This window comes from Mastigoproctus giganteus, chromosome 6, assembly GCF_048544385.1.
Source record: "Mastigoproctus giganteus isolate SK-2022 chromosome 6, ASM4854438v1, whole genome shotgun sequence".
NCBI lineage: Eukaryota > Metazoa > Arthropoda > Arachnida > Uropygi > Thelyphonidae > Mastigoproctus > Mastigoproctus giganteus.
The window spans coordinates 44949976-44966336 of NC_143580.1; the positions used below are offsets into that span (position 1 = coordinate 44949976).

Below are 16361 nucleotides of genomic sequence, written 5' to 3' on the forward strand. Positions count from 1 at the left end.
TGCTATCAGAAAAATCACAGAAAGAATTTATTTTAGAAATCTGTGTTAAAAAATTACTTTTAAGAATTTTATTGTTGTAAGAAAATTGTATTTGAGTTATATTTTGTTGGTCAATTTTTTCAGAGGTCCAAGCAAAGTGCCTAAGTTGTGTAATGAAAAGGCCCTTCCCCACCCCCATTTTCATAAGAAAATAAAGTGTAAAACCACATTTGAATAATCAGTCACTGTTGCTTTAAGTGCTAATGATGCAAAGTAAACATTGAACAATACAGCCCATGTAGTTATGTGGTGAAAACTGAACTTTTTACTCCGCACACATTTCCTGGTCTTCAGTGAAATCAAGTCAGCCATGGCTGCTTTGCTGCATTATTTTATTTTTTTGTTAACATTTGGTTGTATCATTTAATTAGAAAAAGCACAAAAACAAGTGTTTGATTGTCACTCACTGTTCAATGCAAGTGATTAACTGATATGGTACATGTAATTAACTTTTTTTTTCCCCCCTTTGGGGGTCTATTACAGACAGACAAGACTGATTTTGAAATCATACCAAAATGGATGGTATTTGAAAAAACAAAAAAGGTTTAGTTTGGGAAGTATGACATTCAGAGAAAAGTGGATTCACAATTCTTATCCATAACAGAAATTCAGAAACTTCTTCCCATTATTTAAAAAACTGTTGTGACAGCAGTATCACTGTAGCTGATGAATGAGCAACAATTCTAGGATGGTATTTTTGAATATACCAATCAGGAATTCTACATACGAAACAGTTAACCCCAGCCAAAGCTTCAGAAAACCTGATGTTAGATATCATGCCAATAATGCTGAAAATTATTGTAAATGGGTCAAATCTGCTGTCCTTTTCATTTTACAAAAATGAAAAGGACAGCATGTGCAGTCATCCCAATCAATTGATGAAGGAGGAGCACTTCTGTTTCTGTTTTATTTTATGGTTCATTTTATGTATCAGTGAATAATTCTAAATAAAATACAATTATTATTATGGTAAAGGAAAAATATGACCTCATATAAAACAGAAAATAATGAAGTAAATGGTTAAAGAAATAATGCAGTTATGTTGCAATCACAGCAAGGATTTATTAAAGGGAGATCTTGTCTGACCAATCTGATTAGCTATTATGATGCATTAACAAAGGAACTGGATGCAAAAAATAATTCTGACATATTTTGATTTCAATAAAGCTTTTGATACTGTTCCACAAATCAAAGCAATTTTCCATTGGGGCAAGTTACTACTACAGGTAAAATAACAGATAAAGTGGCAGGAGACAGTGTGGTTTTAATGGCCACTGCTCTTCACAGACTAATGTTGTTAGTGAGTCCCTTGGGGTTCAGTGGGAGGCACTTTACTGTTTTCAGTAATTATTAACAATGCTTATATAGGCATATCAACTTCACTTGAGCAGAAAGGAACATCTACATAGAATACATATAGAAAACTAACTTTTCCACATTTTAAAACGTGGAAAATCTGAAGGGCATTGTTAATTACCTTAGCACCATGCACATAAACAAAAAAAGTATGATGAAACACTGTAGTCACGCATAACATAGAACAATGCTGTGTTTCCAACTTCCACATACTTCGTACAACATTGACTAATACACACAATGGCCAATTTGTTAACAAAAATAAGCAGAATTTCAGAATTTAAAATGAAGCCATACTTTTATTTTTGGAAAAAAAAGACAAGAAACTATTATTACAACATAATGTTCATGTGAACTTCTGTAAGTGTATTCCAAAAAAGAGACAAGAAACAAAGTACTAATAACAAATTGATTTAATCACACTGAACTCTGATTTTCTACAAAAAAAATCAGATGCCTTAATTAATCCATTAAAGCACTTTACATCATTGCTGTTCAAAAGAAATATTAAAAATTGTAAGTTTTCTAAAGTGACTATTTAGGATATATACAACTCATGAATGGTAATTAAGAAAATTTATTTTATATCACTTGCAAATTCAATAAAAAAAATTGAACATATCCTGTTTTATTTGCATAATATGCAACGTTAACAAAAAAGTAACTAATATACAGCAGTTAAGCAAGAACTGGCTCTGGTGGTATATACTTCCTCTTAACTACATGAATCTTCTTGTTTGACAGTGCTACCATGTAGAAATGGTCATCATAGTTTACTATAAAAGTAAGCGACAATATACTCTTCAAAAAAATTTTGAACTTCAAATCAAGAGATATGAAAACAATATTAAATACTCAAAAAAACCTTAGGCTAGTGTAAGATAAGACATTAACAGTAACACAAATTTATCAATTATAAATAATTAATTTGTTATAGAAAAGTGTTCAGTTAATGAAATTACAATGTATATAATTAGATGCAATTATGTTTGGTATTTGCACTGAAACAATTAAGGTCAGGCAGTCACATACATATTTGTAAACTGTTTATTTTGTAGTCAGTTTGTCTATTTTGGAGGCAAGGAAACCATGTAACCCCTATCTGTGACCAACTAATTCTGTCAAGGCATTAAAAAGCTCAAAGGATCTATTATGCAATTAAAGTGAAATAAATATCCGACAGTACAGGTCTAGAATTATGATGACCACAAAATTCCACCAAAATGTTGGAAAGATCAAAAAATTCATGGACATGAAGAGAAGAAATGAGATGTGCTATCTTGGCATATGGACTTATTATATTAAACTAAACATATCTTGAGTATTACTGTATGAATGTGACAAATTTAGTAGTAACATAATAATGATGCTGTCATTAATAAATTTTATTGATGTCATATTAAACACACTTCTTCCAGTCACATAGGTCCCTGAGGAGCTGTTGTAGCCACCAACAAATTCCTTCAACTGCATCGATAATGTGCTATACGAGTGGCATTGCAAAATGTCATGCCCAAAAGTTCATTGATCCCATCCTTCCACCTAGTTGCAGGTCTTCCTTCAACAGCAGTTTTTGGAGTTGGTTTTGTTATGGTCTACGTGGCATCAGATAATGTGGTGGTATGCCATTGCCTACTAAACACACACATATACAAGATACTGATCACTGTATCACCAATGAAAGTGGATGAAAATGTTGTGTGTGGGGGGGAAGGGAGATAATGCACCAAAAAATGGGAAGATGCTGATTTGTAAAGAGCAGCCTTTCTACCTTTAAAGCTTTGAGTTAAATATGAAATAAACAAATCACCTGCATTAGAAACAAATTCTATAGAGGAAACAAATTGCACCTGAAACCATTTTTATAAAGTAAATAAACTGCACTAAACAATTCCTAAGCTTTAGTCTTTATCACCCATTTCCCAAAACCAAAACTGAAGAGGAAGGAGGCTTATATATGGATTTATTCCTTCCTGGGACCTTAAATAAGCAATATAAGCCAGAAAGCATTTTAAATGGAAGTGCTATAGACATTAAAAACGCATGGTGCTTCATAAGACTGATCATTTGACAGAAGAAAAAAGCACTAATAATGGATGTATTATAACGGGAGTTAGTGTACATGGCTTGCTTCTACACATTTTGCCAATACTAATGCTAAAAAATTGTCAAAAATAGTGCACTTTTATAATTTTATTCTTTACTCTGACATGATCATATAATAAAAGTAATCTTTAGTAACAGCAGTCCTGCTGCTAGCCAAAAATATTATTTCCTGACAACCTGACTTAAGATGCACAGTATAGTGTAGCAAGAGAAATCAAAGCTGAAACCAAAGCTCTATGGAGAATCAGACTAGTTGGCACATGTCACAGTTTATACACAAACATTAAAATATAAATAATTTTTTTTACAGCTGTACCATTTTTTAAAAAATGATGCAGATCAAAACTGAATATCAAACAAGATCTGTTTTCGGTCATGAAATAACAAATCACACCAGCTACGGGACTATAAACTTGATAGTACGAACGAGAGCTGTAATACTCAATACGTTCTACGTTGATATCAATATTTGCAAAATAATAAGAGAAGTTTATCTCAATATAATAAGTAGAACACTTCCATATGATACTCTCCGGCAATTAAAACGAAAAAAATCGAAAATCTTATATTACAGTAAAAAATAATTAAAAATCAATAATTGTGTTCAATTGATTTTTAATTATTTTTCACTGTAAAGTAATATTTTTGATTTTTTCGTTTTAATTGCTGGAGAATATCATACAGAAGTGTCCTACATATTATATTGAGGTAAACTTCTCTTATTATTTTACAAAAGGACTAGCAACTAGAGTGATGGGTGGAGAGAAAAAAAAAAAAAAAAAGGTTAAAAAACATGTTTTCCATATTGAGAGGTTTTTTAATGTTCTGTTGAAATAAACCAATTTAAATACTGAAAACTACCAATGGATCACAGCTATCATTCAATTTCTGTGACTGAAAAGGGTCAATTCATTGATTAGTTTTGAAATGTTTCATCATTTGAAATTCCCAACAATGAAATTTCAATTTGGGTATACTAAGCCAGATAACAGATTAATTCTGTATGATCACTAACATACACTATCAGCACTAATCAGAACTGCTAATATGTATCAGCATATATCATACTTACTAGAAAGTCTCTTAAAGGTTCCATCATTTTCCGAAAGGGTTAAATTAGTTTTATCTGCCATTTTCACCATATTCGTTATAATTTCAGCCACATGTTCATTGTTCTCAAGGTCTCCTCCAGACTGAAATATAAGTTACTTTCTTAGACAAAGAAAAACCAGGTTTATTAAAATAATATCAACGTTACTTAACACAAAATAACATAATTTAAATACAATTTACAAAAACTGAGGTAATTGTTCCCAATGGAAAATGGTATTTAGAATCTTCTTAAAAGACTAGCTTACAGGCACATAATTAGTTATTAAGTAGCCTAGTAAACTTGAGTGCTTAAACCTGGGGTAATTGTGCAGTCAGATATGAAGTTTTCTGAGCAGTGCAGACAGTCTGCAAGAGTAGCTCATGGTGTCTTGTCAATGATATATAGAAATTTTTCTAGCAGGTATAAGGAGTTGATTATCCCCTTGTATAAGGCAATGGTCAGCCCACACCTTGAGTACTGCATACAGGTCTGGAGGCCTCATTTTAAGAAGGATGTAGAGCTGTTGGAACAAGTACAGAGAAGGGCAACAAGATTAGTGAATGGAACAAAGGGCTGCTCTTACTAAGAAAAGCTCAAGTTTTGTTTCACAAATTACAGTGTTTGGAGACTAGGCACCGGCGAGGTGATCTGACTGAGGTGTATAAAACCTTTAATGGTTTGAGCATGCTCAATGTGGATGGGATTCTTTCTCTTGCTCAGCATAATCGCCTGAGAAGGCATATATTCAAATTGAGGAAAGAAAGTTGTAAGATAGATGTGCGGAAGTTTGCTTTTAGCCAGGGTGGTTGATTTCTAGAACAAACTTCCATCTGTCATAGAAGTTGATAGCTTAAATAGATTCAAGGCAGAACTAGACAAACATTTGAGTGAGTGGAGGGGTGAAATGAGAGGGGCTTTTTTTTTTTTTTTGGGATGATGCTATATAAGCTTGCTTTCTTGCATCATGTGCTAATGCTAAAATTCTAAATATCCTTTAACTCTTTCAGGACTGAACACAATCTACAGATTTCACATACTGAGTTAATGCTAAGACAAATCTGGCCATGTGGCATCAGTGCTGGAGTATTTAGCATTCCCATCTAATGGTAGCTATTTATTATTTCATCAAAGTTCAGTGTAAGGCAGGCAGACAATCATTATTGGGTGAACAGAATATACAAAATATTTAAAAATATATAAAAAAATTAACGGTATATATACATAATAATAAAAGACTAACACAGTAGAGGAATAGAATGAATGGAGTAAACACTGTTTGTTTGATAGTTATTTAATACACAATGTAACATGGGTTTATCCAATTCAGATGCAATCCTGTCTGTAATATAAGAAAAAAAAATCAATAAAAACAAATATAGTATTTAATTAAAATTATTACTATAAAATATTTAAGGGCAAAGGCCTCATGCTACAAGGTAGAATAACTAACATATAGATTAGTGCAAAAGCATCATTTTGGTAGCCATCTACCAAAGTACTTAAATTAACTAATTATTGGCATCGTTTTGGTTATATCTCATATTGTGAATGCTTTCACGAGTTGCCATGGTATTGTACTACCTCGAATAAGTACAACAATGCCAATTTAATTAATTAATTTAACTACTTTGGTAGATGGCTATGTTAAATTGATGCTTTTGTACTAACCTATATGTTACTCATTCTACCTCATAGCACGAGGCCTTTGCCCTTAAATATTTTATAGTCTATATCACTGCACACCAACAGGCATCTCTCATATTGTGAAGTTATACTTCATAACTGGGTTGTCACTATTGCAACACCAGGGTACTTTCCCACCCACCAAGAAGTCAACAAGCTTTGAAACGGTGCCGTCTGGGTGGTGGTATCCACTGAGAATAAGTTTGTTTGTTGTTTGTTATTTGGTTTTTAGGAGCATTAGCAACTAAGGCCATATTGCTCCAGGAATATGCGGTGGTCATTCCCTTGACCTTTCCGCATCCTCCGTATTTGGTGGTGACGGGATCGAACCCCGGTCTAATCAAGAAGCGTGTGCTACGCACTGCTGCTCCTTCCCACCTGGCTACGGAGACGCCTCCTGAGAATAAGTAACAGTAGTCTTCTCCACTGGTGAAGTGTTACTTATTCAAGGAAGTACAATACCATGGCAACTCGTGAAGGCATTCACAATATGAGATATAACCAAAACGATGCCAATTTAATTAAAGTACTTTGGTAAATGGCTACGTTAAAATTATGCTTTTGCAGTAACCTATATGTTAAAACTATTACAGAATGTGCTGGAAATTCATGTAGATACAAGGTGTGGAAATAAAGTTCCTGAAATGGTGCAATAAAAAGAACACAAAGTGAAGGAGCTCAAAAATGGTTTTATTTTTATTCAAAGTAACCGAAATTGAATGTACCTATTACACCATTTTTAAAGATTCTGAAAAGGATCAAGCAAGGGCATCCAAAGAGATTATTTTCATTTTGGTGGTTACGTTTTTCTTTATGTCCTCAACGTTCTGAAATCTTTCTGTCAAGGGCATGCTTTATCTCAGGAAACAGGATGTCAGCTGTTGCTAGATGGGAAGGTAGGGTGGATGGTTGATCTGTCATCATGACGTCTTCACATGATGACACTCTTCACTGTTTCATCTATGTGATAATAGTAATAGTCATATAGTGCAAGGAAGCCATAGGCTTTTGTTACACTGGCTGGAAAAAGAAAAAAAAAAGGCAGTAAATAAAAAAAACAAACAAATTATTTGCTTCTCCCCTCACACAGATAACTATCCAGTTGACCTTTGAATTTATTCAAACTGTCAGAATCAACTATCTGCAAAGACAAGCTGTTCCAGCAATCAATGACTCTGGCTAAAAGAAAACTTCCTACAATCTAGTCTAAACCTCTTCCCCTGTGATTTTAATTTATGCTCCCCCCCCCACAAGTTCTGGAATTCTCTATAACAGTGAAAATTCCAAATTTGTTCATTTTACTAACCCCTCTCAGAGCCTTATAAACCTCAACCAGGTCACCTCTGAGGTGCCTGGTTGATAAGCACTGTGGCCCACATAATTGGAGTCTTTCTTCATATGGTCACCGTTTTTCCAACCTCAACCATGCGAGTTGCCTGTCTTTGGACCCTTTCAAGAAGCTGAATGTCTTTTTTCAGATGAGGTCTCCATATCTAAACACAGTAATCCAAATGTGGTCTTAAAATTGTTTTAATGGGGAGGCAGAATGTTGGAAGAGCAGGGTTGCAATTAAAACGTGGACAAAAGACTTCACTTGGTTCTAATAAATAATGTTATAGTTCTAATAATTGGACTTTACTTTTATTTGTTAAATGCTTGTGGAGCACGATCCTCATGTCTGAGTAGCACCAGTTGAGAAACATTGCTCTAGACCAGCGGTTCTCAACCTTTTTTGACTCGCGAACCCCTTTCAACATATTTTTTATCACGGATCCCTATCAACAAATTTTTTTTTTAGCGAATCCCTTTCAACATAATAGTTTTAAAGCGAACCACTAAGCCTATATTTCTGAATTTTTATTACAAAATATTTCCAGTACTACGTTTTTATACGCAGCATAGCATAATAATAATAATTTTTATTATTAAGTATCATTTATACTTTGTAAAGCAGTTAATAATCAATCCAAACTAGATTTTCAACAGGATAAGATTAGAAAACTTACTTCTTGTCCAATGGTAGCCCACCATTCTGGTCTCTTGCCAAAAATATTGGCCACAATTTTTGCCCATCTCTGTTCCCACTTCTGTCGAAACCAGGTGGTTCTGATGCCATATCAGCCAAAGATAAAGCTGACCTGCTGGCATCCTATTTTTCTTCCAACTTGTGTATTGATGATCTTGGTAAAATCACCTCAAACCATTCTCAGTACACTCCATTCAATGCCTCTTCCATCAAAAGGATGTCAGAAAGATTTTGATGAATCTGATGCTAATAAAGCTCCAGGTCCTGATGGTATTTCTCCACTTGTTCTCAAAACCTGTGCTCCTAAACTTACTTCTGTCTTTGCCACTTTTTTCACTTTCTCATTCCAAAAGTTTTTCCTTCTGCATGGAAATTTGCTCATATCCAGCCAGTTCCTAAACAGGGTGACAAAACCCTCCCATCCAATTATCATCGCACTGCAATTACTTCTACTTTTTCTAAAGGAATGGAGAAATCAATTAACCGCCAACTCTTAACCTACCTAGAAACCTTCCGTCTGATCAACGATCGCCAGTATGGATGCTGGCAGTGTCGATCCACTGGTGATATTCTGGCTTATGTTACCCATTTATGGACTAATTCAATGGAAAAGTTCAGTGAAACACAAGCAGTTGCTCTTGACATCTCAAAGGCTTTCGATTGTGTCTGGCATAAAGGTCTTCTAAACAAGCTTCCATCCTATGGTTTGCCAGCTGTTTTTTGTAATTGAGTATCCAGTTTTATCTCTGACTGCTCACTGGTTAATGGTAGACGCCTCTCTGTCTTCTAACTAATGCTGGTGTCACCCAAGATTCAGTTCTTTCTCCCACTCTTTTCCTCTTGTATATTAATGACCTTCTTCCATTGACCAGAAATCCTATCCATAGTTTTTCTGACGATAGCATATTGCATTCCACCTCCCAGTTCGAGAAACCTTGCCCTGCTCAAACAGCTTCAACTTCTCGAATGTCCCCTACCATTTACTTAAATGCTGATCTCCAGGTAATTCTCCAGTGGGGAAAGGATATCTTAATTTCAATCCTTCTAAAACTCAGTCCTGTCTTATATCTCACAAAAAAAGCATTCTTCTGCTTCTATGCTTATCTTCGATGACACTCCGATTTCTAGGCAAGATCTTGGGGATTACCCTGACTTCTGATCTCTCTTGGCATAAAGCACATTACATATATTGTTTCCTCTGCATCTGAAAATGCTGTTTAATGCTATAAAAAAGTGAGCTGCTGAGAAGTTAATTGTCTAGTGGATATGTAAAAAACAATAACAGTAGGCATATGGTGCCTTTAACTTCACCAGTCAGTATTTTTTGGAGGGGGGTCAGAGGAGGCAAGAAATAGTTTAAAATGGTAACTGTCAAAATTTATTCTTAATTATGATTTTTGATCTTGTTATTTATTTATTTATTTATTTTTTTAGGAGCATTAGCAACTAAGGCCATATTGCTCCGGGGATATGCGGCGGTCATTTCCTGACCTTTCTGCATCCTCCGTATTTGGTGGTCACCGAATTCGAACCCTGGTCTAATCAAGAAACGTGTGCTACGCACTGCTACTCCTGCCCACCTGGCTACGGAGGTGCCTGATCTTGTTATATTTGTATTAATAAGATCAAAAACATTATTAGAAACAATGTCTTGTTATCAAAAAAAAAAAAAATTACCCCAGATTTGGCTGTACTCAAACTGTAAAGCCAAATCTGGGGGTAGCAAGTAGGCAAAAAAAAACAGAGGGAAAAACAAAATTCTATGGAACGTTACCACAGCAATGGGTATTTTTGATGTGCATGGTGCCATAAGGATTTTTTTTTAAATGGCTAAACTTTTTCAAGTAAAACAACATACCATGAATTATTAACATAATGATAAAGATCAAAAGTGAATATCATATACTCTCTTCGTGCATAGCATTTGTGTATCCCAGAATCAAGGGTGGCTCCTAGGCAAAAGCTCCACCTAGCTCATCTGTAGAAGCTCTACGATATTGGCTTAAAAACATGTGCGGTATTATACCACCACCGATACAAGGCAGCTGCTACCTGGTGCCCTTCTCTAGGCCTGGGTTTACATTGTCTGTTTATGCCGAATGCACAAGTCTCACACCCACCACATGTAGTGCAATACCGGTGGGTGCCTATCTCGCTTCCAGATTACCCTGAACCTGGAACAACCGAATAATTAAATAATATGAAATAAGAAATGAATGAAAAGTGAATCACTAGTGCAGAAAATTCCACAAATTATCCTCAGTCCACCAAGAAACAGGAGAGATTGCTTCTACAGGGATGGGATACACTTAAATAGAAAGGGTGCAAGAATATTTGCTGATGCTATCGAGGCAGTGTTAGGTGGGTCGGAAAACTGCTAGCTTGGGGGGAGACAAAGACCAATAGATTGACAGTAGCCACTGGCAGAGGTGAAAGAGATTCTTGCACTGCTTCTATCAGAATGAGCAGAAGCCTGAAAAACAAGATGCATGGTATTTCAGAGACTGCTGGGAGCCATTGCGGTACAAGTAAACACATGGGTTGTGTTAGGGTAGCTAAGAATAGAAACAGGTGCAGGTATACTTGCGTGTACACCAATGCTAGGAGTTTAGTAAATAAATTTGATGAATTTGAGGTATTGCTCAAAACATCAAAGGCAGATATTGTTGGGATATCAGAGACGTGGTGTCACACAGATATAGGGGATGCAGAACTGCAATTTGGGGAGTACAACGTCTACAGAAAGGATAGACAGGATAGGAAGGGGGGGGAGGGGTTATGCTATTAGTTAAGAAACACATAAAAACCAAGGAAGTGAAGCCAGTCGACATCACTGGACAGTGCAGTGTTGAGTCAGTTTGGTGTGACATAAGCATTGGGAGATCAAAATTGAGAGTAGCAGTGTGCTATAGGCCTAATGACTATGATGAGTATAATAAGGAACTGTACACGGAAATAGAGTGGGCCAGTAAATCAGAGAGTCTTATAATGGGAGATTTTAATTTCCCAGATATTGACTGGAATTTGGGGGCTGGTTACTCACACACTAGCAGGGCTTTTGTGGATTTATTGGATGATTGTTTTCTACATCAGCATGTTCGGGAGGCTACTAGAGGGAGTAATACTCTTGATTTGATTATCAGCAGTGATTCTTCATGCATTAAGAATCTGCAGATAAATGAACCACTAGGTGGCAGTGATCACAGTGTGCTGAAGTGGGAGTTACTGAAAGAGGTAACTACCATTAGGGGTAAAGGGAAGGGTTATTGCTTCCGTAAAGGCGACTACGATGGACTGAGACAGTATTTAAATTCTATACAGTGGGACCAACTGATGATGTTACCAACAGCAAATTCAAAATGGGAAGCATTCAAAGAACTTATCTTGGAAGCTACTAGGCTTTACATACCAACTAAGAAATATTGTTCAAGGTTTAGGCCAAAATGGATGTCAGATGAACTAATGAGACATATGGCAGAGAAGAAAAATGCATGGGATACTTACAAATTAACACATGACACAGAAGCCTATGATAGATACAAGTTGATATGCAACCAAGTTACAAAGGAGGTTAGGCAGGCGAAGGCAGATTACGAGAAATCTTTGGCAAGGGATGCAAAGAAAAACAGCAAAGAGTTCTTTACTTATGTAAACTCTAGAAGGAAGGGGATGAATCAGATTGGTCCACTTGATATTGATGGGTCAACTGTTGATGATCCTGCTCAGGTAGCTAACAAACTAAATGAATATTTTGCATCGACATTCACACATGAGGAGTTATTCAGCAAGGGGAATGCCAGAGGTGTATTGAACTCTAGCAGTCAGCTACAGAATCTTGAAATAACTGGGAGTAAAGTGGAGGAGAAACTGTTGAAGATAAACACAAGAAAGGCACCCGGGGTGGATGGGATCTATCCAGTTATATTAAAGGAGGCAGCAAAGGAAGTAAGCAAACCCTTAGCCATAATTATGAGAGCTTCCTTGGACTCAGGGGAAGTACCCATAGACTGGAAATGTGCAAATGTGACCCCAATTCACAAAGGAGGATCAAAGGCTGACACAAGTAATTATAGACCTGTGAGCTTAACTTCTGTTCCAGGAAAATTAATGGAGGCACTGGTTAAAGAAGCACTGCAGGATCATTTAGACAAGACTTCAGTTATAGCTCAGACACAGCATGGTTTTGTTAAGGGGAAGTCTTGCCTGACCAACTTGATTGGATACTATGATGCAGTCACAAAAGAACTGGATGCAGGGAATAACTTTGATATTATATACTTGGATCTTAGAAAGGCTTTTGATACTGTTGCACATGGAAGACTGCTACACAAATTGGAGCAGTGTGACATTGGAGGCAAATTGCTGCTATGGATAAAGGGGTGGTTGAGGGGGAGAAGACAGAGAGTGGTAATCAATGGACACTGCTCATCGTGGACTAATGTTATTAGTGGAGTCCCTCAGGGCTCAGTGTTGGGTCCATTATTGTTTTCTGTATTTATAAATGATATTGATGATGGTATATCAAGCTTAATGTCCAAGTTTGCAGATGATACAAAGGTTGGCAGGGTTGTCAAGGACACTACTGACACTATGCTGCTGCAACAGGATCTGGAAAGGTTGAGCAGATGGGCTGAGAGGTGGCAAATGAAGTTTAACATTGACAAATGTAAAGTACTACACGTGGGAAACAGCAACCCCAGAGCAACGTATCAACTCTGTGGTACTACACTGACAGTGGTAGAGAATGAAAGGGACTTGGGGGTGATTGTGCAGGCAGATATGAAGTTCTCTGAGCAGTGCAGACGGGCTGCAAGAGTAGCTCATGGAGTATTGTCAATGATATACAGGAATTTTTCCAGCAGGGATAAGGAGGTGATTATTCCATTGTATAAGGCAATGGTCAGGCCACACCTAGAGTACTGTATACAGGTCTGGAGGCGTCATTTCAAGAAGGATGTAGAGCTGCTGGAACGAGTACAGAGAAGGGCAACAAGATTAGTGAATGGAACAAAGGGGTGCTCTTACGAAGAAAGGCTTAAGTTTTGCAAATTACAGTGTCTGGAGACTAGGCACCAGCGAGGTGATCTGATAGAGGTGTATAAAGCCTTGAATGGTTTAAGCATGCTCAATGCTGATGGGATTCTTCCTCTAGCTCAGAAAAATCACCTGAGAGGGCATAAATTCAAATTGAGGAAAGACAGATGTAGGATAGACGTGCGGAAATTTGCCTTTAACCAGCGGGTGGTTGGTTGGTGGAACAGACTGCCATCCCTTGTGGTGGAGGTTGATAGCCTAAATAAGTTTAAGGCTCAGCTGGACAGGTATTTTGAACGAACAGAGGGGTGAAGTGGAAGTGGGTTTTTTTTTTTTTTTTTTTTGGCTGATGCTGCATAAGCTTGCTTTCTTGCATCAAATGCCTCTACTAATGCTAATGATTATATAAAGAGATATATACAACACTTGTTTTAAATGTGCTCAGTCTCAGAATTCCTGAGAATACAGAAAACAATATATAATTAGTTTACATACAATAGACTATGTTTAACTACAGAAATACTCTTCAAAGAAAGACTACCTCCACATTCAATTAACAGCACTATCTAGTCTTTCCACTAGAACTTCCAAACCTGCTGACATCTTGTCAATAGCAATTGACCCAAATCAACATTGATTAACAGAAATCAACACAACAAAAATTCACGTAAATCTTCCATTTCCACATTAATCATTTGTCTTTTTGTGAAGTCAATTCCCAGGAGAAGCTGAAGTTCTTAGCTGAGTCCTCAATGTAAAGACAGTTCTCAAGAAGGTTTGCAGAGGTGTAAAGTTATCACGATCTTCAAATAGGATATTTACATTGGTCTCCAATAGGTTTGGAACCACAGACATTAAATCCACTGTAAGGTTGAGAGTACAATGGACAGTTCAAAAGTACATGAATCCGATAGAGACTCGATTGTATGTCCTCGGTTGGCAAACAGTAAACAGACGCAATATAAAAACTTATGAAAGGTGTGGAGATCATTAAACAGGTCACAGTGTCGGTACACATACCTGTAATGTTGGTAACCACCGTATCATTATATAAAAACAACTATTGAACTTTTTGGAGGTTTTTCAAGGGAATGAATAATTCTTGCCGAGGTTAGAAAACCCATAACTTTATGGGCCCCACCTCCTACCTGCAAAGAATGGAAGGGTTCCTGTTTGCAAATAATGTCAAAAGTTATTTTCAAATGCCCATATTCTAACGTCATCCACTGCCACTCTTGAGTGCTGACTATTTATCTGAAGAACTTTTACACCCTCATGTATAACATCACCCAAAATTAGATTCTTATCAGCCACTCTCTCACTGAATTTGAACCATTAACCATTATTCGCATGTTTTGTTCTACTGTCCATAAGCTGTACCGCTTTCAAGTATTCTGGACACTTAACATCCCTTACAGAATGATTATAATCTCTACCATGTCTCTTACAGTTGACACATTTTGGAGAATCTTCTTTATGGGGACACTCTCCATAGACATGACCATCCTCTGCACAGTGTCCACAAGAAACTGCCTTATGGGAACAAAATTAGGCCGAGTGGCCATACCCCAAACAACGGAAACATTTGCTTACAATCATAAACCTACGGAATCTGTGTGATGTGAATCCAAGATAGATTCTATCACTCTCCAGAATATAATTCATCATACGAGGCCTAAATCCGATCACCCAATTAACCACTTTTGTACTGATTAAGAACTAAATCTGAAAGTCACCTCATCTCTTTAACTTCATCCTGCGAGAATTCAAAATCTTTTAAGTTTTTAAAGAATAGATCTTCAAGTATATCCTCCTTAACATAATCATGAGGGACACCATATATTAACACTGTTGGATCTGATAACTGAGGTTTCTCCATTGTAAGGCTTATCTCTTTCAAGGCAGGAGCAGAAGAGATCCTATTAGCATCCACCAAATTTCTGGTCTCCACAAGGATCCCCTTATTCCTAAGGAGACTAATACCTTTACTTTCATCTCCTTGTGGTCACGCTTAATGACTTGAGTCACTTTCTGCTTTATGTCCTGACTCGAACTCAAGGAAGAGTCTTCAGTGGGCCTGAGAATAACCAGATTCTGAGGATTAGGCACACCTCTAGGAACTGATAAGGATCTATCCCGCCTAGCACTGACAGTCCCCTCTTCGGATCTTGGTTTATTCCTGATGTCCACAGGATCAATTAACTTGAGATCCTGCTGCACTATCTCTGCATAAGATTTCTTATGAAATTCAATCTGGCAATCTAAAATTTGATTTATCTGATAAGCACTCTCCTCCAGATCCCTAGCTCATAGCTTGAGGTGCTCATTGTCCACGTCCAAAGCTGTTGTCACCACCTCCAATTTAGGCCAGAGACCAAAAATTGTATTGGACGCTGGTTTTGTTATTTTACTTGACTCTTTAGACATTATTTCTCCTAAAGCCTTTCTGATCTTAGCCAATGCAACATATACCTCAGAGGCATTTAATGATCCTCCCAAGTTTAAACCATCTATAAAAGAAAGTCTATAGTCCTCCCTACTATAAACAGTAATTATATTATCACCTACACCACTTGGGGAATGAAAAACTCCATAACCCTCACCATTCTTGGCTGTACTTGCTTGAACTACTTTAACGAGAGATGGGTGGTTCATATTTTGTTCATCATTCAAGGTAATAATTTTTTCCATATTAGTTTTATCAAGTTTCGGTTTGTCTTTTTCCCTTATTATAATAGTTTTAGGGCTTTTTGATTTCCTTTTACATTTATTCCTTACTGGTGTCCGAGAAGATTCTTTCTTGATAGACACTTGTCTTGTTGCGAAATCCAGAGAGGAAGAATATGTTTCATATTCCTGGGACCAAGTAATATTTCTGTCTTCTTCTGACATTATATTATTTACAAAAGTAATCTACACAATTCCCACAGTCTATCAATATATGTCTATATAGACACTTTTCCCAGCCCATGAAGAAATCTGCATTAGAGTTGAAGATTTCTCTAAAGCGGGTTTTCAGATCTC

At 36.6% G+C, this 16361-nt stretch overlaps 1 protein-coding gene across 1 annotated transcript in view; it reads right to left on the minus strand.

Annotated features, from left to right (window-relative positions):
* Positions 1-1674: 1674 nt before the first annotated feature.
* The window catches only part of Lamtor4 (Late endosomal/lysosomal adaptor, MAPK and MTOR activator 4), a 71135-nt gene continuing 56448 nt past the window's right edge, over positions 1675-16361 (minus strand). The window contains exons 3-4 of the mRNA XM_090375104.1: positions 4574-4694; positions 1675-2171 (exon numbers count right to left, since the gene is read on the minus strand). Coding sequence (XP_090231230.1) covers positions 2074-2171; positions 4574-4694 — 219 coding nt within the window. The 3' untranslated portion in view covers positions 1675-2073. The remainder of the gene's footprint in view (positions 2172-4573; positions 4695-16361) is intronic.